This window comes from Mauremys reevesii, linkage group 2 (genome assembly GCF_016161935.1).
Source record: "Mauremys reevesii isolate NIE-2019 linkage group 2, ASM1616193v1, whole genome shotgun sequence".
Lineage (NCBI taxonomy): Eukaryota > Metazoa > Chordata > Testudines > Geoemydidae > Mauremys > Mauremys reevesii.
Window position 1 is genome coordinate 154697080 of NC_052624.1, and position 23609 is coordinate 154720688.

The window sequence follows — 23609 nt, forward strand, 5'->3', positions numbered from 1 at the left end:
GCAATTTGTAAAGAAGCATAATACCATTTCTTCTCAGTTTACCCTTCATATTTAAAATTTTATTTAAAAATGTTTAAAAATAGATGATACAGAGTGCTGAAAATTCAGTTATTAGTCATCGGGGGTACCATACAGAGTATAGGGAGTTGTTAGTATTTTGATATTGGATAGCGCATAACACATACAGTCTGCTGTATCCCCAATGGGGGGGTTTAAGGTGGATGAATCAAGGTACAGTCAGCAAGCAGTGAGGGTACATCACTCATACAGGAATTACAGGCAATCATAGGTATAAATAAGTGGGCCGAGTAATGAGGATAGGATGACCCTCATATGGTGGAGTTCAGTTTGGTTCGGTGGGTTCAGGGGATAAGGTCCAACACACCCACACCCCAACCTCCCCAGCAGCTGCCAGTCAGAGTCCTAAACAACAGGATTAAAGGTAAAGAACAACAAAATGTTCTTCCCCCTTTAATGCAACACTGAAGATGGGAAACTGGTCATTAGAAAGCAGGAAATTGGTTTCCTCCACAGCACTTGCTCAGCCTGGCTGCATGTGTTTCAATAACATCAGCAGTGACGTCTTGGGGCTTAATTTGCACTCTTGCAGAGTTAGCAATAAGGTAAGTAACTTTAGGCTTGCTCCTTCACTCCCTCAGATTGGTGTAAATCAGGCATCACATGGATTCAGTCATTAAATATGTGTGAGATCTGAATTGGATCCTTTAACTTGTGGAATTTCCTCCTGACTTCACTTGGAACTCTGCCTTTACATCATGCAAACTATTGCTTTTAAATTATTTGTCTTGTTTTGTTCTTGCTGTTGTTTTAAGGCAGTGAACAGAGAACTAGATTAAACTTTTAACTAAAGCCTCCATCCTGCAGTCACTTAAGCACACGAGTAGGTTTACTGAAGGGAGTCGTTTTATTGAACTTGAGTAACCCTTGATGATGACCTGTTCTGTTCATTCCCTCTGGGGCACCTGGCATTGGCCACTGTCGGAAGACAGGATACTGGGCTAGATGGACCAATGGTCCACCCAGTAGGGCCATTTTTATGTTCTTGTCTGCAGGACTGGGGCCCTAGGCACATGCAAAACGTTACTCTCTCCAAATCAGGGGCATTACTCACATGAGTAAAGTAACACATGCATGAGAATTTGTAGGATCAGGGCTCCCTTCTTGCAGTGCAGTTCAATGACGCACCATGCCCAGGTGTCTGCAGCTAACGCGGTTTGGAGAGACAGGTAGGCACAGATCTGCAGCTCCAGGTCGAAGGGGCTGGATCCTCCCACGCCCGCCCCTCCTTCCGCCTCTGGGCTCCTCCTCTAAATTGCTTAGTGCAGCTTTCGTCTACTTGCTTACTGGCTGGCGAGCCGTGCGGAGCGTTCGCCAAGGAGCTCTCTGAGACCAAGGCACCCCTGTGCTGAGGATACAGGCGCACAGAGCCGCAAGTTAGGAGAGCCCTGCCCGGGATAGCGGGGGGCTAGGGGTGGTGTCCCGCTCCTCGCCGGCGGGATGAGCCCGGGGCTGGCCAGCATGAGTGCCAGCCTGCTGCTGCTTCTCTGCCTGTTCGCGGTGAGCCAGCGATCGGCCCCGGGTGCCCCAAGGGAAGGGGGGGCTCTGGGGCAGAGCCCCCTTGGCGGGAGGACCCGGAGCGCCCCTTCACCTGGGTGCAGGCTGGGCCGGGGTCGGAGCTCCCTAGGTCTGTCCTCCGCTGCGGAACGTGTCCGGACTTGTGCGCTCCCTTCCTCGCTATGGCTGAGGAGGGGGCAGAGCTGGGGGTGGGTGGGATCGCCTGGATAAGGGAGGCGGCTCACCTGGGCGTTCACCTGGGCACTTTTCAAGCCGTTTTTATGTGTGTGTAACGGAGGGGTGGCGAAGGGAGTTGATCACAAGAAGCCGGTATGGCCAGGTCTGTGCGCTGAAGACTGCGTGCGTGAAGAGTGTCCTACCCCTAAGGGAGAAGCCCCCCTCCCGGGATAGCCCTGTCGACACCGGGGGTTAGGCCCTACCTTGCTCGGGGTGGACTTACGAGCGACGTAGTTACACCAGGGCTGCCCAGAGGATTCCGGGGTCTTCGGCGGCGGGGGGGCCCCTCCGCCGAATTACCGCCGAAGCGGGACCCGCCGCCGAAGTGCAGCCCCTACCGCGGGTCTTCGGGGCACTTCGGCGGCGGGGCCCGGAATGGAAGGACACCCCCGCCGAAGACCCGGCTGCACTCCGTCGGCCGGTCCCGCTTCGGCTGTAATTCGGCGGCTGGGGGGGGCCTTCTGCCCCGGAGCGGAAGGACCCCCCGCCAGCGAAGACCGGGAGTGAAGAAGCTCCGGGGGCCCGCCCCGCGAGAGTTTTCCAGGGCCCCCGGAGTGAGTGAAGGACCCCGCTCCAGGGCCCCCGAAAAACTCTCGTGGGGGCCCCTGCTGGGCCTGGGGTAAATTGCCCCACTTGCCCCCCCCTCCTCTGGGCGGCCCTGAGTTACACCCATATAGGTCTGTCGTGTAGACCTGGCCTAATACCTGGAGAGTGTTGGTGACGGGTTTGCTTTAGCCCTGGCTGCCTAAAGGGTCGGTTCCCTGTGCAGAGGTTTCCTGCTTGGATCCTGCTGCTGCCAGCGGCGCTCCTCTAGCGATGGACTTACCAGTTTGTTTAGAGAGCATTTGGGTTTAGTAACTTTTTGGGCTCAATTCTGCTGCTCTTACAGAGGAACAAGGGACTTTTTCCTTTTATTTTCTAAACTAATAAGGTTTGAAATTTTGGGGAACGTGGGTCTTAGGATGTGAACTTCTTAGTATATTTTGGTAGGGTGTATGCTCTATAGGAGGGGTGGGCAAACTTTTTGGCCCGAGGGCCACATCAGGGTTCTGAAACTGTATTGAGGACTGTGTAGGGAAGGCTGTGCCTCCCCAAACAGCCTGGCCCCCTTGCCCCCACCTCAGAACCCCTGACCCATCCAACCCCCCCACCCATCCTTATCCCCAGACAACCCACTCCTGGGACCTAACCGCCCTCTACTCCTTGACTGCCCTGACCCCTATCCATACCCCTGGGACTCCCATGCCCCTTTACCATGGGACTTCCACACCTATCCAACCTTCCCTGACTATTGCGTGCCCATCCAACCTCTCCCTGTCCCATGACTGACTCCCAGAACCCCCTCCCCCATATCCAACCCCCCTGCTCCTTGCCCCCTTACCATGCTGCTCAGAGCACCACAACTGGCAGCCATGCTACTGCGCTGCCCGGCAGGAGCTCGCAGCCAGAAAGCGCTGGTGGCTTGGCAAGCTGAGGCTGTCAGGGAGGGGCCAGAGGCTAGCCTCTCCGGCTGGGAGTTCAAAGGCAGGGCAGAACCGTCCCGTGGGCCGGATGTGGCCCACAGGCTGTAGTTTGCTCACCTCTGCGCTATAGCTTGGAGACTCCTGGAAAAAATGGGAGTTTTGTCATTGGCTTCAGTGGGGGCAGGACTTCGCTCATGATCTGTAGTTCTATTTGGCTGCGGGAAGTGCAATTGCTTTTTGGATTCTGGCCTGTCCATGCTGTGGTTGAAACCAGACTAGCCACCGCTGTGTTCAAAGCAGCAGTCTCATACCTTGTTTCTTTCCATGTTCCTCCCCCAGTTGATTTCCCTTTGTTCTGCTATTGACAGCCTTTATTATAATCTGTAGTTGCTTCTCCCACTCCCTCATCTGTGCCTCTGTCTCCTGCCCTGTATGTCAAACACTTGTATGAACTCCCTCGGGCAACCTGGTGGAGATGCTATCAGATCTAATTTTTTAGAGAGGGGGAAAAAAAACAAACCCCAAGCAACATACTGAAAGAAACAGTTAGGAAGTGATGTGCATCACGTACTGATCATGTCATTAGCATCACCCTCTTCCTTCCTCTTGTTACCCCATAATTGCTGAGTCATGTCTGAACTTGACCTGGACTTGGCTAACTTTATTCATGTGACTAGATCCCTTGAGCTCCATCTGGGAACTAGGTTAGGGCTCCTCCCAGGATTCAAGTTAGAGTGGTTCAAGTGTCTGCAAATCAGGGTCTTCACCCATAAGGGCTTTGGGCAGAGTGCATGGCTTCATTTGTTTCTGTGAAGTACCTAAAATGCTTTTGCGTACTTAATTTTTTTTTTTAACTGTAATCTCTCTGGGGCACGGGTCATGAAGTGTTATGTCAACTTAGAAGTGTCTTACAAAATGCAGTATAGCGTTAGTACTGTTTCCTTCACTGGTGTGGACATCAAAGCTTTTTTCAGAATGTTGTAAGCCTGGTGTAGATTCTCGGCTGGCTACTTTAAGCACATAAGTGATCTCTCTCCTGCCATCCATCTCCAACTTCTGACAAATGGAGGCTAGGGACACCATTCCTTACCCATCCTGGCTAATAGCCATTAATGGACTTAACCTCTATGAATGTATCTAGTTCTCTTTTAAACCCTGTTATAGTCCTAGCCTTCACAACATCCTCAGGCAAGCAGTTCCACAGGTTGACTGTGCACTGTGGGAAGAAAAACTTCCTTTTATTTGCTTTAAACCTGCTGCCCATTAATTTCATTTGGTGACCCCTAGTTCTTCTATTATGGAAACAAGTAAATAACTTTTCTTTATTCACTTTCTCCACCCCAGTCATGATTTTATATACCTCTATCATATCCCTCTTTAGTCTCCTCTTTTTTTCCAAGCTGAAAAGTCCTAGCCTCTTTAATCTGTCCTCATATGGTACCTGTTCCAAACCCCTAATCATTTTAGTTGCCCTTCTCTGAACCTTTTCTAATGCCAGTATATCTTTTTTTGAGGTGCTCCAAAACTTGGTTTTATTGGCAGGAGAGGAAAAGTGTGTGTGAGAGACACTAGAACCATGCTGGCCACAAACAACAATTTAAGGGGAAAAAACAGATCTATACTATCTTGTATTGCAAATGGGGCACTACAGGTACTGTGGTTCTGGGTTATGTTTAAAATGTGTGTAGTTTCCTTCTCTGCTGCAAAAAATACACTGATGTCCAATGTGGCAGTCCAAACCATCTTGTTTCATGTTTTGTTTCCATCCTTGTTTGAGCAGGGCCTTAGGAGGGGCTTGCTAAATAACCAAACGTTGTACTAATGTCACCTTTGTTCTCCTAAACTGTATTAGGAGATATCAGTGGCGGCTGTTGGTGAAATTCACTCCTGTGTGAACAGCCAGCACCATTTAAGTGGTGCCCAGGCCTTGCTGTGGCTCTGTGCATGGGGGGTGAATTTCATGCTATAAGGGACTCGTACTGCACTAAATAGCAGTCTGCGTGATGGACTATAACTGCCCAGGCCTGTCTTCTGGTGGGGGAATTATGCTCTCTATTATCCAGGCTTGCCTCTTAAAAATATCTCTAATCTGGGAGGGGTAGCCTTGCAGACCATTATGTATTAATATTACTAGGATGAGTAATTTTAAGAACATCCATCTCCTCAGGGGTGACTGATTTATGTTTCCTGTTTTCATCTCAAAAAGCCTTCCCCTAGTTGTATGGCATGTGCCTCTTGTGTTTTAGCTTCATGAGCTCAGTAGAGGACTGTTGTTGGCAAATCTGTGCCTAGGATGGCCCAGATATGGGCCTGAGTATACTGCTTGGGTGAAGTCCGTGTTGGTGGAAATGCTAAGCCAGTTCGGCAAATTTGGCAGCAATGCCAGAATCCGCGCCCAAGCAATCATGCCGCCGGAGCCGCGCGGGCATGACTGCTGAGATGCCGCTGGTGCATGGCTGCAGCTGGACCTCGCGAGGCGCGGCGGCGGCCGCGCCTCCGCCGGCCGGCTTGAGCTGCGTGTCATGTGCCTGGAGGGTCCAGCAGCCGAGCATGACCACCGGCCCGGCCCGCGCAGTCGCTGCTGCAGGTCGGGTCCGCCGCCCCGTCCGGCCTCGGCCCTCGCGGCGGCATAACCAGGCGGCAGCACCAGCGCAGCCTGCCGCCCCCCTGGGAAAGGGCCGCCCCAGGCGGGTGCTTGCCCCGCTGGGCTCTAGAGCCGCCCCTGGTCTGAAGGCTGAGGAAGGATTCCCATTGACTTGAGCGGAACGGAGATTAGGGATGTTGCAGGTTTTCTCAGCAGATGAGGGATATAGCCATGTGACCTTCACCCCACCAATGTGTCTTAATCTTGAGCTGGAGGGACCAACCCAGTCAGTCCTTGGTGTCTCTGCTGGGTGGGAAGGGGTTAGGGAAGAAGAAAGGTCTTGTGTTTAAAACATCGGGTTGGGAGTAGGGTTATATTCCAGATTCTGCCACAGATGAACGATGAATATGTCTCTACCACATAGTAAATCTGGGCTCTGAGCCTCTTCCTCAACACCCCCCGCTCCCTCCCATAAGACTTGGGTCAGCAAACACTCAGGACCCAGATCCTAGAGGCCATCTGAGGGCCTGGGACTGATCCCAAGTCCCACTGTGATTTGCATCCAAGCCCTAGCATTTTGCAGTGTGGACACAACTCAAGCCATGGACCCAAGTCAGAGGGTCGGCATGGTGCAGTATGGGTCCATTAGTATGGCTGTCAGACCTGGGTCTAGCAATGGTAAACCCAGGTTTACAGTGCAGATGCTCAGGCATAGACTTAGAAACACTGAGTCCATGAGCTCGGGTTTGCTATGCAATATAAACACACCTTATGTGATCTCGGGCAAGTCTCTTAATCTTTTGTGGCCGTTTCCAAGCTTCTAAACAGGGGATATGTCCCAACCACAGGGGGCTGAGGCTTAATGTAAAATGTGCCCTCTGAGGATCGCCCAGGGCTTTACAGTTTAGATTTTATCCTTTCGAAGGGAATAGCCCGGGAGCTGTCTTGGGGTGGCTGATGTAAGGTGCTGCTGTCGGGCGTCTGTTGATAACATTATCTCATGTTAAGAACATTCTGGTGCGCTTCTATTTGCTCCCCTGCTTGGAGAGTTTCAAGTCTTGTGTTTTGAGACCTGCCTAAGCTACAGGTGAAGCTGTTCGTTAGAGTTGGGGTTGATAGTGACTGTAACCTGGTTGTAATTGCAGGTTAGACAGGCTTTATTATGGAGAGGTGAAAGCGAACTTCATTACTTGTAGGTAATTCGAGTGGACATGTGGATTGTTGGTGAAGTTGTAAAGGCCTTGTGTTCAACTTGATGGCCCGTCTGTTTGTCTATTTGTATCTATCACACTCACTCTCTGGAATGCCGCAATTCCAAAATTTCCAGGGATGTTTTCAGTATCAAGGACCAGAATCCTATTAATTTTGCAGGGGGGAAGTCAGAAAACTCAAAGGAGGAAAATGGGGGATACACATTGAGCCCTTTCCATCCGACTAGTGCAGCCGTAATTTTAAGCACCTCTGCAATTGTCTAGATTGGCGGTTCTCAAATTGTGGGTCGGGACCCCGTTTTAATGGAGTCATGAAGGCTGGCTTGCTCGGGGCCTGGGGCTGAATCCTGAGGGATTCAGTCCTGGGCAGCAGGGCTCAAGTTATAGGCCCCATGTCTGGGGCTGAAGCCCTGCCCAGGACAGTGGGGTTCGGGTGGGCTCAGGCTTCAGTCCTCGCTTTGGGAGTCATGTCATTTTTGTTGTCAGAAGGGGGTTGTGGTGCAATGAAGTATGAGAACCCCAGGTCTAAATCAAACAAATGGCCCTATTAACCCCTTCCTGCATAACACCCCCGCTCCTCCTTCCAATAGAGTCATTGAGGGTGTCAACAGGTTACAATCTCCCAGACAAATAAGGGGAGGTATGGGGATGTGCACACAGCCCCTGGCAGAAGGGGAGAACAGGGACCCTTGTATGGGGCTATATAGAACCCCTGGTTGGGGAGGGGACGGGGGACTGGGGAACCATGGTGTGGGGGTGCACAGAGCTCTTGGCATAGGGAAAAGTGATGTGGGTGTGTGGAGGGGAATGGCTGTGTGGGGAATGGCATGTACACAGCACGTGGAATGGGGGGCACACAGGAACCCCCAGTGAGGGGAGTTGCAGAGTCCTTGCATTGGAGGGGGTGGGTGGCACCCAGGGAGCTTGTGGGAGGAATGGAAGAGTGCAGGGAGCTCCTGGTGGGTTCAGTAACTCAAGCTGGTGCATGCTCCCCTAGTTGCATCTATATACCTGTGTGCATGGGGTTGTAACCTCCCTAGCTGTATAGAGACACTTCCCCTCACCCACTCCTTACTAGCAGGCAGCCATGTGGGAGACTCTCTGGCTCTGTCCCTCTCCAGAGGCTGGGAATTCTGTAGGGTGAACAATTTGTTTTTTTTAGGGGTTGGGGCTCTTCATGCATGTCCTCACTGCATGAGCATCAAGATCCCATGGCTCAGGAGGTTCTGGCCAACTTCCATCCCAATATCCCACCCCCCACAATTTCAGTGCCATGAGATATCCTTGCCTCCAGCCCTAAACTGTGTCGAGTTGTTTTGCATCGTCCAGTAGCAGCCACTTCTCCTTGCAGAAGTGTGTGAAGCAATCCTGGATCAGGAGGTGTTCTTGAAGTGCTTTGAGATCTGTTGGGATAATGAATGCAGCTACAATGTCAGTGGTATTGCTGCAAGTGGCTGTGATGTGATGCCTTGAGTTGATAGATTTGTACTGGAGTAACTGAGGATAAGGAACATCCTCTATTGCAGGGCTCTACCTCAAGCTTTGACCCAATCATACTGTTAACCAGGGGATGGCTGTGGCTCTGGGATGATGGGGAGGGGAAACCAAGGGTGAATTTCTCTCATGTCCATCCAGCAAAAGATCTGTGTGTGCTTGAAGAAAATGATCTCCCCCCCCCCCCCCCCGCTGATGTGTACTTGAAAGTGTAGCCCTGATGCCGCAAAGAACAAACAGAAGGGTTTGCACTCTCTATGGGATGGGGGATGGCCTGAAGAATGTTGTTTACGGATCTGAGTCATCCTAGGTTCAGGGAGCACTATTGCGTGAAACCAGCTGCAGCCAGTTTCCTAGCTCACACCCTCTCCAGTAGTTGGGTGGAGAAAGTGTGTGTGTTGACAGGGTTGGGAGAAGTTTACAGGGCTCAGATCTGTACGGTTATTTAATGTCAAGTGCATTTTAATTGTTTCAAACCTTGTTTCCTGCAGAGATTTTTTGTTTGTTTTTAAAAGCTGCTCCTGGCTCACTCAGGAAACTTTCCTTTCTGCTAAAAAAAAAAAAAATCTGTGTTGCTTCCGACTGGCCTAGAAAGATTGGGATGAATGAGGAAGGACTAGCACAGGTGGTGCCAGAGACTGAGGTGGGAGGAAAAATGGTCTCTTTTTTTTTATAACCAAAAAAAAAAAGAGAGGAAGGGAGTGGAAGCTTAATTTGGTGGAGGGATGATGAAGGCCTGTGGAATGCAGAAAGCGCTGCTGGGATTTTCTCCATTGTTCCCTTCATAAATTTAGTGTAGGGTGTGGGGGAGGTGGAGATATCGGAGCTGTGCCCCCAGCAGGAGAATCTAAGGTCTTCTCTGTACGCTCCCCCAGCTTGTCCTGTTTGGGAATGACCACGTCCTCCTTCACCCCGTACTTGCTTCTGCAGTTGCACCAGGCTGATTCGTAGCGGGTAGAGACACTACATCCCATTGTCTGTTTCTCCATCTCTTGCCCCTTCCCTTTCTCCCTCCCTCCCTGGTAAGGAGTGTGTATGGGAGTTTGAGGAAGATTGCAATCTGATAGTTTTGTCCAGGTGTGACTAAAAGTGGGAACCAGGGCTTCCGAGAGGGAGTTCGGGCCGCGGTGAAAAATTATATATATATTTTTGGGCCCCAGTGGGAACTAGTGAGGAGAAGCAGATGGGGGGGGGGGGGGAGTGGCAGAGACTAGGGGTCTGTTATGGAAACAGGTAAAAGGGCCACCCAGAGGAGACCCCCCCCCCCTCCCCTTACAAAAGGCTTTTCTTGTGGCGTGTGCTGAGAGAAGATGAGTCCCTGTAACTTCTGGGAGCCTCTTGGATTCTGTCTTCCCACAGCAAGGGTGCTTTCCCTGGATTTGTTGGGCCATCTGGCTTGCCCAGGAAGCTTAGGGCTGGAAGTTGGGGAAAGCCAGATTCTATGACTAACCTGTGACCTTCAGCAATAGAGCAACTTCTCTGTGCCTTGGTTCCCCCCATATGTACTTGTGGGGGTAGATAACGGTGCCTGCCTCTGTAAAGATGCTCAGGTGAAAGGTGCAGCAATGTTGTCCTGCAGAGGGGCTGGCTGCATTGTGACATGGAGCTGGTATTTTGGCCCAAGATAAATCCAGGGGGTGTCCACACAATGACTCTAATATGATCTCTAGAAGGTGAGGTGGTGAGGTCTGATGGAACATCCTCATGTGAATGAGTAATGACTAGAGCAGATATAGGGGGAATAACACAAGGTTACCTCATATTCAAGGCTGTTCACTGAGAGCTCTGGCCTTGCAAACTGTGAGGCTGAAGTTTGAGTCACTCTGAGCTAGGGTGACCAGACAGCAAATGTGAAAAATCAGGATTGGGGTGGTAATAGGAGCCTATACAAGAAAAAGACCCCACAATCAGGACTGTCCCTATAAAATCAGCAAAAAGAACAGGAGTACTTGTGGCACTTTAGAGATTCAAAAATTTATTTGAGCATAAGCTTTCGTGGGCTACAGCCCACTTCATCAGATGCACAGAATGGAACATTATAGTAAGGAGCTATCGCAGACACAGACGGGAGTTGCCCTACCAACTCTACAGGGCCATGGACATCTGGTTACCCTACTCTGAGCAGGCTGTCGGTGTTTTTCTTGCGGCATAGCTGGCAAACTTTAAGTATCATTGGGGGTGGGGGGAGGCAAGGCAATGCTGCTTTTGCGTATGCTCCCCTTCCTCCTCCTCCACCTCAATCCCACCACAATTGACAGTTCATTCCCAAGCACCAGACACGCGTGGGATAGGACCATTACAGAGAAATCTTGATAATCCTGCACCCTTCTGTAGGCCCTTACATCCGGGGGATCCCCAGTAAACCTTTATTAACCTCTCCAGGGGGTTGAGGACCTTTGTTCCCTGAGGAGATATGAGCATAGAGAGGGGAATGAAGTGCCCAAGGCCACCCAGTGGCAGAGCTGGGACTAGAACCCAGGTGTCCTTACTCCCAGTCCTTTGTCCACATTTTTCTTTTCTTTTTTTTCCTTTGAGTATCTCCCAGTCTGGATCACCACGCAGCTGTCCCCCCTGCCCCCTAATCCCCATGCTTCCCAGCCTTCCCATCTTCAGCCAGATGCTGTTGCTTCAGCAAATCAGCTACCCAAACTCAACTGACCCTCTGTCTTTAAATCTATTTTTAGCATGAAACCAAGTCAGCAAGTGTCTCGCTGGCCCAGGATCCAGAGGGGCCCCAGTTGATCCCTGTAGCTTTGAGTCACAGCATGGAAGACTTAGAGTTCTACGAGCACGAAGATCATCTTTGCAGAAAGTGTCCTGCAGGTACAATGCTCCCAGAGCTGCCTCGTCTGCTCCCCTCTCTTCTGCCCACCTGCCTGCACTGTCCCTGCTCTGGGGATAACTAGGAAACTCAGCTGTCCTGCAGCTGCCTGCTGTGTCCTGGGCCTTTGCTATCGAGCCCTGCTCTGTCCTCATCCTGGGGGCACAAGGGGTGACATTGCTCTCCGGCTCTTTCCCTCTCCTCCTTCACCATCCTGTAGGGGGCATCACACTCTCCACCTACTGCCCCGTCCTAGGTGTACATGAGGGTGTGAGTTTCCATTGCAATAATGCTGCCTGCTCCAGCTGTGCCTGGTGCATGTGCCCCTGGGTCTCTGTGTCCATGTCCACCCCCACCGCCCCAGGATACCAGAGCAGTGGGGTTACCAGCAGCCTGAGAGTGGGTAGCAATTTCCATCTCATTCCTTCACTGGTGCTCACTCTTCCATAGGAATTACTAGACTGGACCACCCCAGCGTCCCTCTAGTACAGAATCCTGTCTCCAACAACGGTATCTCCAGATGCTGCACAAGATGCAAGATCCCCATGTCAGTTCTAGGGTGGCTGCCCCTTTGCCCCCACTCCATGGTCTGCTCTAGGAATGCCTCTTGGGTCCCAGACCTCTAACCATCACCTCTCTGTGAGCAGAGATCCACGCTCCTCTCCTTCCTGACTAGGGGCTTAGGCTTCCAGGCCCCTTGCTTTTATCCTGGTAGGTCTGATGAATGTCCAGCCCCTGCACCTTGGTTTCTCTCCAAGGGCTATGAGTGGTGGTGATTGTTATGACGGAGCAGCTCTTCTAAAGCAGAGTATGTTTAGTTAATGATAAAAAGGCTCTTGGAGAACATATAAAAGGATCTAAATGCTTTCCCAGTAACACCCTCTCCTCCCATCCCCTCAGTCTTATGGAGACTCTGGCAGTTCTGCCCCTTCCATGGTACAAAAGGTCCTGTCTATTTGAGTCAAAATGAAGGTCCCTCTGTCAGGTCAAACTGGCTCCTTATATCCCAAACTCCTGCTTTGTCTGCCAGCCTCCTGCGAACAGGTCACTGCCCTCTTCCCCAGGGGGTGTGGGTGGGTGGGTGGTCATGTGTAGGCTTGGAAGGATTAGATATATAAAATCTATATCTGTTTTAAAAAAAAACACAGGTAAATGTTGTTGTGGGTTTTTTCCCCCCATATACTCCCAGACAAAAAATACCACTGATTGAAAATCACAAATAGGGGGGAAAAAAGTAAGAAAAATGCTGTTTGGGACCATACAGTTTGGATTTCAGGATATTTACATTGTATGTTTTGACATGCAATGTTGACCATTTGTTTAACAGTTACAAATATTTAATGTTTTGAATCTCAACGTCTGTCACTAAAGGATTACTGCCTGACCACCCATAACTTCCCACAGCTGTGAAAATTTAAATAAGCACTGATATTTGTCAAAATTATAATTAGGCTGGCAGAATAGGCTTATGAGTGGGGGTGGGAAGAGGGTCCTATAGAAGACCCAGCCCCTAATAGTGGGATAATCCTGATTAAAATCAGGACATCTGGTCACCCTAGCAGCCTCATATGGCTAAAAAGGTAATAATTGGAGATATACCAATCTCCTAGAACTGGAAGGGACCTCGAAAGGTCATAGAGTCCAGTCCCCTGCCTTCACTAGCAGGACCAATTTTTGCCCCAGATCCCTAAGTGACCTCCTCAAGGATTGAACTCACAACCCTGGGTTTAGCAGGCCAATGCTCAAACCACTGAGCTATCCCTGCCCTGGCTAGCTGCACAACCTGCTCTGAGATTTTGCATGAATTCCCCACCCCTTTCCCTTTTGTTCCAGAGTCTGTAGGCCCAGCAAGCCAGATGCACATATCTAGAACATCTATTGACATTGAGGGCTAGTCCAAGGGCCCACATAGTCTGATTCACCTCAACATAATCTTTGAAATGGTTCCTGCTTTTGGGAGCTGTCTCAGATGTACAGACAACTCAGAACATTAAATACAATGGTCTCAAGACACTCCTGATTATACCCCTGCAGGAGGTAAACATGTGATGATCTGCCTCCAACATAGTCTCCTCCTGGTCTTCAGGAGTTAGAGATTGGCTTAAGCCCTGAAGCAGGAGATTTAATATCACTTCCAACATCGTTCTAATTCTAGGTTATCTTAATTATTTATTAGGATATCCATGTAAATCTGTTTTTGAACCTTGCTAAGTTCTTGGCCTTAACTTCCTGAGTCAGAGAGTTCCACAGTCTAATTACACGTTATGTGGGAAGTGTTTCCTTTTATCAGTTCTGAGTTTGCCACCTTTTGATTTCATTGAATGCAGGGTCTAGCCCTTTATTCATGGAAATGCCACCTGTGTACTCTTTGTCCTATATCTATCTGTCTCTCTCTTCACATATCTCCTCCTCCTCTTTCCTGCAGGTTTCCATGTTGAAAAGCACTGTGTTATCTCGAACACTAGCGGGAAGTGCTCTCGGTGTGAAGAAGGAGCTGAATTCACAGAGTACCCCAATGCGCTTCCCAAGTGCCTGACTTGTCGTGTCTGCAGAAAAGGTACTGAGGAGAAATAGATGCTGAGGTCCTCCGCTCCTCCAGAGCGCAGTTTTTCCACTGCGCTCTGTTCACCATGCTAGTTTGAGCCAAACCATGGAGGGATTGTAAACTCTGTGGGATAGGTGGTTGGTTCTGGTCGTACAGAGCCTAGCACGATAATCTGCTGGTCAATGACTGGGGCTGTTTGCTGTCACTACATTACAAATAAGTGGCTTACTCTGTGATAAATGAGCTTGGCTGAGAGCATCTTGCACTAGAGAGGCTAAAAGTTACTGAGTGATGGGCAGATGCATGAGCCCCATGCACAGTGCCTCCTGCTGGTCTATTATTAGGCTTGGTGTTTGGCTTTTGGACAGCAGAGCAGGCATAAGCAGGTGCATCATCATCAACTCCATTGTACCTGCATATGCCAGGGCTGAATATATCCCATTATCTATATAAAATATAACAAACTGTAGGCAATTGTCAAGGCTTGTGAAGACCTTGAGTCTGCAGCACAGACCTTTGCTACTTGAGTTAATGTAGTACTAACTATCATCTGGCAGCAGCTGTAGGCTGTTACCTTCCATGTGGACCAGCTGCTGTGGGTGGAGATGCAATGTATGCTTTACAAGTAGGCTGGAAGGATTAAACTCTTATTGGTAAATGTCAATTTCATGTAGGTACACCCTGACACAAACTTCCACTGATGTCTGCAATTTATAGATGGGCAAAGTAAGCAAAAATGCTACTGGAGAACTTACTAGAGTTTGGTTTAAGGATATTTACTTTTGTATATTTTGACATGGGATGTTGACAACTTTTTTAGCAGTTACAGAATCTCACTGTCATTTAATTGTCTGACCTTCCTCCCCAATGATTTCCCACAGCTGTAATAATTCAGATAGAAAATGCTTAAAAATCAACATTGATATCTGGCAAAATTATATTTGCGGGGGAGGGAGAGAAACATGAATTTTGCCTACCTTATTAACAAGCATGAGAACAGCTGTCCGCTCTTGGGTGTAGGGATGCAATCAATCAGTGCCTCCTACAGGAGTGGCTGAGGGAGGAGACTTTGGCAAAGAATTCTGGGTAAATTGCTATGCTAAGGAAAAGTGACTCAGGATCGTGTCTGTGTGGAGCAGGCAGGATCTCTAGTCCTATCAAGAAGAAACTGAGCCCCTCAGTCCAAACAGAGGTAACAGCCTTTACCTCATCAGACCCATTAATGAAAGAAAATCCCTTCTTGCTCATTACACCGATGTTGGATGCATTTCCTTGGCAACGTGGGCTTGGGCGAGGTGATGCTCTAACAGAGTTCTCTTTCCTATGCTCTCCAGATGAGGTGCAGCTGAGTAGGTGCAACAGCAGTAAGAACACGCAGTGTGCTTGCAAGAACGGTACCTTCTGCTCTCCAGACTATCCCTGTGAAATATGCCGGAGGTGTAGACTCAGGTCAGAGCTGCTGCTGTGCTGGGTTGGGGAGGAAACAGGGGAAATGCCTGACCCAGGCTGTGGGAGGTGGGTGGGTCATCCACGCTGAAGCAGAAGCATCTGATGACTCTGCTCTGTAGGCTTGCTGTTGTCCCCATTGTGGGGAATTGTGGGGCTTCCCCTAGCTGGCTGGCCTCCCTCATTCTGATCCATTCTCATCTGTTTCCCAGGTGTCCTGAAGGAGATGTGCAGGTCAGTTCCTGCATGCCACAAAGTGACATCCAATGTGAACATCCCACAGGCCCGCCTCCTGCGGCAGGTAAGGGCAGAGGGTTATTGGGGGAGTGGGCATTGAGGGGGAGATCATGTTTAACTCGGTCCTGTACTTGAAGGAGAAAGGTGGGTGTTCAGACTCCCTGGGCTTGATTCTTTTCACTTGCTGCTGTGAATAAGAAGCGACTCTACTGGAATTGCTGGCTGAGAGGAGAATCTGGCTGGTTTTTCATGAGTGCTTTCTCAGGCCCCATTTCTTCTCCTTCAGGCGGCATTGCAGGCTGGACGGCAGTTGGGATTGTAGCGCTAGTCGTCGTCTTGATCTTGCTTGCAGTCTTGTGGTGCTGGTACAGTCGCAACTCATCTTCTGGAGGTAAGAGATGCTCATGGGGCGAGGGTCATATGACATGGGGGGGAGTGGGTGTTGTACCTTGAATCCAGGCAGTGAGAAGTGACTCACTGCAAAGTGTGTGTGTGGTTTTTTTGTTGTTTAGAACACATCAGCGTTTTGGGGGGCCTGTATCTTGGGAAGGGATAGAGTTTGTGGGTTCCCTTCTGTTGCCACGTCAGTTTTCAGAACTATCTGATGGTGTGTGTGGATCTTAGAGCACTTTGAGGGAAGAATTATCAGTTTTGAACTGAAAGGGTTTTTCAACCTTAACTGTGGTGAGGCCAGGCTCTAGCCTGGTCCTTTGTTCTCAACCTGCAGGACACTTGTAGTCTAATCCACACACAGCTGTGGCCCGCATGACATCCTCAGGGTGTGTGTGTGTGTGACATAACACACCAAGAGCTTCATATGCAGCCCACAATGGTAAACAGGTTGAGAACCACTGCCCCTAGTGTAATGGGGAAGGTGGTTTAGCCAGTTGTGGGTCTGGTGGTTGTGTTGTAGCAGCCAAACAGAACTCAAATGGCTTGACTGTGGGGAGGGAATGATTCAGTTCAGGCTTGGCTGCAAGCCACTTCCCTCTTTCCCCCTCCTTCTGCACAAGGAGCCTGTGCAAGGAAAAGACGGGAGGCTCAGGGGGAAGGGCGAAAGCTGCTAATCTTTTCCTGCTCCTCTTTCTCTTTCCAGGTGATTCAAGAAAGATGTCAGCCAGCTTCAAGGTGAGCATCACTTTGGTCAGCTGTGCAGTCTGGGCAGCGTGGGTTTAATCAGTCTGATTTTCTTTTTTACTCCGATTTTAGTCCTTTCCTCCCCCCGCTGGGCTTTCAAAGATCTGCCTGTAACCAGAAAGTGTGAGCCTGTTAGGTTCCCAGGGGATCTGCATAGGTCCAAGTAAGGAAGCTGCTACCACAGGGCATCCAAGAGCATGTGGTGGGCAGCGGCTCCTTTTCCTTCACTGTTGGAAAGGGAGGGGCATTGGGCCAGGTGCTCTTGTAGTTACGGGGCTGGGGACTGTGGCAGTGCAGGGACTGGCACAGTTGTGTGACTCCAAAGCAATCTCTGGCCAGGAAGTTGTCTGTTTTTTTTTGTTTTGTTCTCCCCCTCCTTCTTCCCCCCCCCCCCACTTCAGCTTGGCGTCTGTGAGGTAGCTGACAGCTGCACAGAAGCTGATATCTTGTTTGCATGATGGTGGTGAAACATCATCATCCCATCCCCTTCTTCCCTGGAACCCGCCATCCCAGGCACAAACACAGCAGGCTGTTTGCTTTGCATGCCCATCATTGTGAGGGGGGGGTGTCTCTCCCATAGCACTCTTGTTCTTGTGTCTTGAGTGGAGATGTGGTAGTGAGATGATTAGGGGTTAGGTTAGCTGGGGAGGATGCCTGGAGGGGGGAGTGTGAGGCCTGGGGTATGTATCTGAAAGTATTGAGCTCCTGCAAGTTGGTCTTCTGAGAATTTGGCTGCACCCAGATTAGAAAACAGGCCTCTTCCAGCTGTAAATCCGTCACAGATGAACAGTCTGGTTTATTCTCTGAGGAGAGTTTAGATTCTACCCCTTCCTAGCAGAAATGCAGAGCGGTTGGGGACCCCACTTCCAGATTAGAGATTCAGGTTAGCCAGTATTTCATAGTTAGGCTCTGGGACCGCATTCCAACCCTCCACCAAACTTGGGTGCTCAGAGCCCAGATTTAGGGGGTTGGGGTCCATCTCTAACTTTCATGGTACCTTCTGAAATCTGCTTCTTCTGAAGTAGCCTCTCTACAATCCTGATCCTTTGGAATTTGATACCTGCAGATGTGGTACTGCTGGTTTTAAAGAGTTGTTTTTGTCTTAGTTTTCCTTAACAAAGGCGCGTATCCTGTCACCACTGAGGAGCTGCACTCGAGGGAGGCTGGCAACTCAGGACAACAGGCGGAATGAGCAGTTGGATCAGGAATCCCAGCATGGGTTGCTGGCTGTGTCAGACCCTAAAGAAGCAGTAAGGAAGAATAGCCAATGTGAGACTACGGCTCTATCTGCAGCAGACAGTGCCCTCAAGCAGGAGGTAACTTACTGATGTGCCCTTACTGCATGTACTAGATCTAAGACTTAATCGGGTCGATCTCAGTCCCTTTTTAACATCTGACCTGGTGCAAATTTCTCTTCTAACCAAGCAGCTTCTTGAGAGCTTAAGATCACGAGTTCAGTCTTTGCCACTATGGGGACTAGGTGCTTGTTGCCAGAATGCCCTAGCATGAGTCTACGGATCAAGTGATTTTTGATCTCCAAGCCATGTCCCTGCCCTGTGGGACTGGCTGATCTAGTGCTCCTGGCCAGGGAAGGAGTGATGAGGGTTAGCAATGCAGGATCTCCCACCCAGGCCTGCCTGGTCTCTTATGGCATGTGGAAGAAGTGAAGATTTGCAGGGTCTGCTGCCTGCAGCACATAACAATATCCCGGCTGAGCAGAAGGCTTGTAACCAGGGGCAGCTCTAGGAATTTGGCCGCCCCAAGCACGCCGGTCCCGCGGCTCCGGGGGACCTCTTGCAGACGTGCCTGTGGAGGGTCCACTGGTCCCGCGGCTCTGGTGGAGCAGAGGTCCACCAGAGCCGCGGCAGCAGCGGACCCTCCGCAGGCACGTCTGCGGGTGGTCCCCCGGAGCCGCCTGCTGCCCTGCTGGCAAAACGCCGCCCCAAGCGCGCGCGCTGGGGTCTGGAGCCGGCCCTGCTTGTAACCCTGGGGTGCTGAATGCTCTGCACAGATATCATGGGTCATGAGCAGGGTAATGGCTCTTTACCTCCTCTTGTGGAGTGGCAGGGCTGTTCCCCATGCCCCAAATTGGGGGTCCAGCATATCACTGCTAAGAAGGTTCAGATGATCCTAGTACAGTAGTTTTAACTGAAGAGTCTCATAGGAAGGGCAGACTACTTGGCATAAAATCTCCTCTTCTCCCCTGGCTGATGCTGAGCCATGCAGAAGAGTCCCCTTTTTGCTGGTGCTTACTGGTAGCTGGTAACATCAGTGTGCATTAGATTACAGGCTGCTGAGGGCTTCAGTCTGAGAATCCAGCCCAGTAACCATGGGATGGAGGTGATTCTGGCAATCATGAGCAGCTGTGCCCAGAGGCTCACACAGTTGTGCTCAGACCTGCCCCATCGGCATCTTTCCATCTGTCAGCCTGTTGCTTATGGTAATGGAGGTGTGTTGTCATCTTCCCATGTGTTGCAGAGAAACCCAGCATCTCAAATGGTGAGCAGGAGGAAACTGGTTCCAGGGAGAGGAAAGGACCCAATCGAGAGTAAGTGTTTTGTTTGGGGTGGTCTATTATAGTGCTTTGGGCCTCCATGGGATGTGTTGTAGCCTTAATGGGTGCCTTCTGAGTGTCACCGTGCAGCTAAAAACAGGGCTGGTCAAAATGCTTCAAAAAGCTTTTGTGCTAAATTTTTTTCTCACTTAATATTTTTAGCTGAAATGGATCTAAACAAACTTTCATTTTGGGTTTCGGTTTGATTTCTCCCCCTTCTTTGCATAGAAACAGGGAAGGGAGGAAAGAGAATAGAAATGGGAACTCCCAAGTTTTTGTGACCAAAAAATTTGGGAGGAGACAAGTCTTCTATGAACTTTCTCACATGAAGGGAAGCCATTTCTTGGGGGGAGACTGACACAACCTCCGCTAGCTCTGGATACAAGTCCCCTCAGCCTGGCAGACACAGAATCCCTTGAGGAGAAAGGGAACCTTAGTGGGGATCATCCTTCTCCTGTGTGTTCCTGACAGTTATCCTCAAGCTATATGACAGTCTGGGGTCCAAAATCTGTGTCCCAGTGATCTTCACGGCCACATGGGGAATAGGCCAGGGAAGAATATTGCACAGTGAGTATGGGTGGAGTTGCATCCAGTCTGATGAGAATATAAGAGAAGGTGGCCTAGTATGGCATGATGGGATGTGGAAGCTACCAGAACAGATGGCTGGGTTGCTAGAGCATAATATGTTTTCAGTGTCCCTATCTACCCTGTTCTCATTGGGTGCTTGTGCCTTGGCTCTCCCCCAGCTTTGCGGTGCTCCTTCGACACCTTCACTCAAGAAGTGCCCTTCAAGGACTGGAGGCGGTTTGGGAGAGCCCTCCTCCTCACAGAAAACGAGATTGAGATCGCGGAGAGGAGTGACAAGTACTCACAGGAGCCGCATTACCAGATGTTATGCACCTGGCTGAACAAAGCAGGAGTAGGGGCTTCTGTCAACCAGCTACTGGAGACACTAGATAAGATTGATCTCAGGGGCATTGCAGACATTATCTGCTCCAAGCTTCGTGGCCTTTATGAGGAAGAAGAATTAAACTGAGGAACAGGGTGGGATTGCCTCGCTTCTCTCCAAGCCAGAACCATAAATGCCTCTGAAATCCTGGATACCCTCTGCCCAAAGATCCCCTGGGCTGCTCCTGAGTAAGGCATCCTTGATAGATACCAGCTGGGCTGGGGGAGTTGGTTGTCTTCTAGAGACAAGAGCCTTGCAAGCCCTCTAGGAAGAGTGATGTTGCAAAAGCTGTTGAACAAACAGGTTCTTCCTCTGAATGACTGAATCTAAGTTACTGTCAGACATCCAGGCTGGGATTTCCTTGTAACACTCTCTGTTGCAATGACTCTGCTAATATGTTATTGTGGAGCACCACTGGAATCTTACCCTGGTGGGTATTGGCATCGCCTGGCTCTTTCCGGCTGCAGGGACTTGGCTGTTGGCAGCTGGCGGGAACTGCAACTGGCAAAGCTGGCATGTTTGTCGTTCAGGGCCACCTCCGAAAGCTCTGACTAAATGTTATACCTCCTGCTGCTGCTGGATGCTTTAGCCTTCTAGAAAACTTGACAAGCCTCAGCCAGCTGGCCAGAGCCTCTACCTCCATCTATGATAGGCAGGTTTTAATTGGTTCCTGGGTCACTTGTTACCTGCTGTACATTTTAGCTGTAGCTACCTGTTTTATTTGTTGTAGGGTTAGACCATCTAGTACCTAAAACCTGAGGACTTTACTGGAGTGAGGGGCAGATAACTGTCTACCCTATTGGTACTGAAACTGTGATGCGGGGGATTGTTGTCTTTTTAGAAGACGCCAAATCCCAGCAGAGAGGAATAATGGCTCAGTGGTTAGAGCACTACATGGGACTCGGGAGACCTGGGTTCACATCCTTGCTCCGCTAGACTTCATGTGGGACCTTGGGTGGGTCCTCTGTGCCTCCATTCCCCTTCTGAGCAATGGGGAAAATAGCCCTGCCCTACCTCACAAGGGGCTGTGAAGTTAAACATGTGTTCCTCCCCTATCAGATGCATAGGGATGCACTGTCCGGACACCAGTCCTAGTATCTTTTATACATCGTTCAGGGACAATTTTATTGGCTGTTGGAATTACCTGCAGTTACTGAGCTGGCTGAACCTGACCTATCTGCAAGGGGCAACCATCCAGCCCTCCAACAAGCCAGATTGGCGCCTGCAGGCTGGTCTCACCACACCAGCCCTTGTTAGTGGGCCTCTGCTCAGCATGCAGATTGGACAGCAGTCACTTCACCTCCAGCATCCCATGGAAAAGATGGAGGCTACTCATGCTTGAATGTCAAAAGTACCCTCCCCTTCCCTGACACAATCCCTCCCTGGATTTTAAAGCTGTGCTTAAAAGAAGAAGTAAGAGTAGATGCCATATTTATGTATTTATTAGGAATTTTAAGTGTAAATATTAACTTAAAAGGTAATATAAAAATAGGACTTTTTTTCCAGTGTGATAGTTGTTTATACAGAGCTCTAGCCCAGCCAGTTTTTTTAAAATATTTCCAGTTTTTATACATGACTTGTATGAAGGAAGAATAAACTTTTTATACGCTAAAATGTCTCATTCTTCCTCCCGCCTGCAGCCTCCAGCCACAATGTTGACTTAGTGGTCTGGGTTTCAATGGAGATCGAGCTGGTGTGTATCTACTGAGCTCACACGTTTACATCATCTGGTTCACACAGTTCATTGTGGCTTATGTTATGATCCTCCCACACTGGTTTTCCCCTTCATGGCAGTAAACACAGCATAGCAAACTCTTGCTCCTGGGTATCTGCATCTCTCCTCTCTCCACTAACCAAGGACATTTGACACCTATGTGGCACAGCTGTAAATTACAGCAGGTGCCTGGCAAAGGAGAATCAGACCTTCAGTGGCACTTGCCCCAAACCCATCTTGTTTTGTGTCAAAACCAACATTTGCCTGGCAGAAGCAGTCATTCACTGTAATAAGCTTTCTGGAGGTGGGAGTGGGGCCTCCTTGATAGGTTTATGTAGCATCAAAGCTAGCACTGATGCTCTTATAAATCGCTGCATCTTCACTAAGCCAGGTTGAAGAGAAACTGCACCCTAGGGAGCTTAACACGGGTCTGGCTTTCAAGGAAAGGTTGGCATGTCTCAAATGAGACACAACCAGAGGTTGATATCTGGGTTCTGTACCCCCCCACCAACTTCCCCATCATTGCAGAGGGAGAGGCTGGCTCCTAAGGCTAGCATGCCATCGGGCATAAGGTTGACTATTTTTTCCTGTGCACAAAGCACTGCCTTGAGCAGATGCTGAAGTGGATCTTATCTTCTGCCCACTTGATGTGCACATCTGCTTCCACCTCTCAGCAGTTAAGTGCCCCTCCCAGAGAAGGGGACCAGTAAAGGAATAACTGACCCTTTGTACAGAGAGAATAGGCAGCCCCATCCTGCCCTTGCCCACCTCCTAGGTCTCGGTTGTTAAACCACGCTGCCAAAGCGCATAAACAGGATTGCTGCCCTCGGAGCTCCCTGACTCCATTTTAGCTGTCACCAGCACCATTAAAGCTAATGACCTGATCCAACAAGCAGGGAAACCAATGGAAAGTTTCCCTCTGAAGGCATGGCTGTTGGATCAGACCCCAATTCCTCACCACCTCCCTTGTCAGTTATTGCTTAGCTGTAGCCCAGCCTTGTGGAGGTGACCATGACTTATAACAGTGGAACTGACCCTCTGCTCCAGATGGGGTAGTAAGTGTAAAATGCACACTGTTCTGCCACTGTCCCTGCCCTCTGGTCGGGAGCAGAGTAACCCCACCTAGGTGTAAAAATATGATCCCTCAAGACACCTGTATATGAAACTAGCATCCTCCAAAGCTGCTGTGTGGGACAGCTCTTCCTTTAACACCTGCTAGGCAGGGCCAGACCAGGTTGCCAATGCCCCCTTTCCAAAAGAGATGACCCTGCCAAAGCGCACACGTTTTCTCCCTTTGCCTTGGTTCCCTGACTCCCGGCCCTGAGGCACCACACTCAATTGGAGAGCGCACCAGACTAGATGCTGGCTCCTTAACATGGAGTTTTATGTCTGATTTGGATTCAGCTGATGGCAAATCAACTGCTCTGTGCCTCTGTGGATGGTGCCTGCTAAATATTATGCAGGCCTCTAGCAAAACTCCTGCTGACTTCAATGGGAACTTTGCCTGTGTAAGGTTGGTTGATGGCTCTGCTGTTAAACCATTTCATGTGAGTGGTGGAGCTCAGGTGCCTTGCCTTAAACATCCTCCAGTCTGTGGCTTGGCTGGGTGTGTGGCTGGCTTGGTGGGGGCATGTTGGCGATC

At 50.0% G+C, this 23609-nt stretch overlaps 1 protein-coding gene across 2 annotated transcripts; it reads left to right on the forward strand.

Moving 5' to 3' along the window:
* The first annotated feature begins 1228 nt into the window (after positions 1-1228).
* Positions 1229-22541, forward strand: LOC120397671 (tumor necrosis factor receptor superfamily member 10A-like). Of its 2 annotated transcripts, none has more exons than XM_039523921.1 (10): positions 1229-1247; positions 11249-11387; positions 13811-13942; positions 15265-15379; positions 15589-15677; positions 15900-16004; positions 16710-16741; positions 17857-18066; positions 19229-19298; positions 20051-22541. In XM_039523921.1, the coding sequence occupies exons 2-10, from the start codon at positions 11330-11332 to the stop codon at positions 20338-20340; spliced, it is 1101 nt and encodes a 366-aa protein (XP_039379855.1). In that variant the 5' UTR covers positions 1229-1247; positions 11249-11329; the 3' UTR covers positions 20341-22541. The 2 variants fall into 2 exon arrangements, with proteins under 2 accessions (XP_039379855.1, XP_039379854.1); XM_039523920.1 differs by lacking the exon at positions 1229-1247 and adding an exon at positions 1346-1578 and having other exon boundaries at positions 20051-22540.
* Positions 22542-23609: the final 1068 nt, after the last annotated feature.

Excerpts from the sequence above, each read along its gene's own strand:
- LOC120397671 (XM_039523920.1), top strand. The coding sequence starts at position 1,519 with ATGAGCCCGGGGCTGGCCAGCATGAGTGCCAGCCTGCTGCTGCTTCTC. Across the intron at positions 1,579-11,248 it reads TGCTTCTCTGCCTGTTCGCG|CATGAAACCAAGTCAGCAAG; the intron begins GTGAGCCAGCGA and ends ATCTATTTTTAG. Across the intron at positions 15,678-15,899 it reads AGGCCCGCCTCCTGCGGCAG|GCGGCATTGCAGGCTGGACG; the intron begins GTAAGGGCAGAG and ends CTTCTCCTTCAG.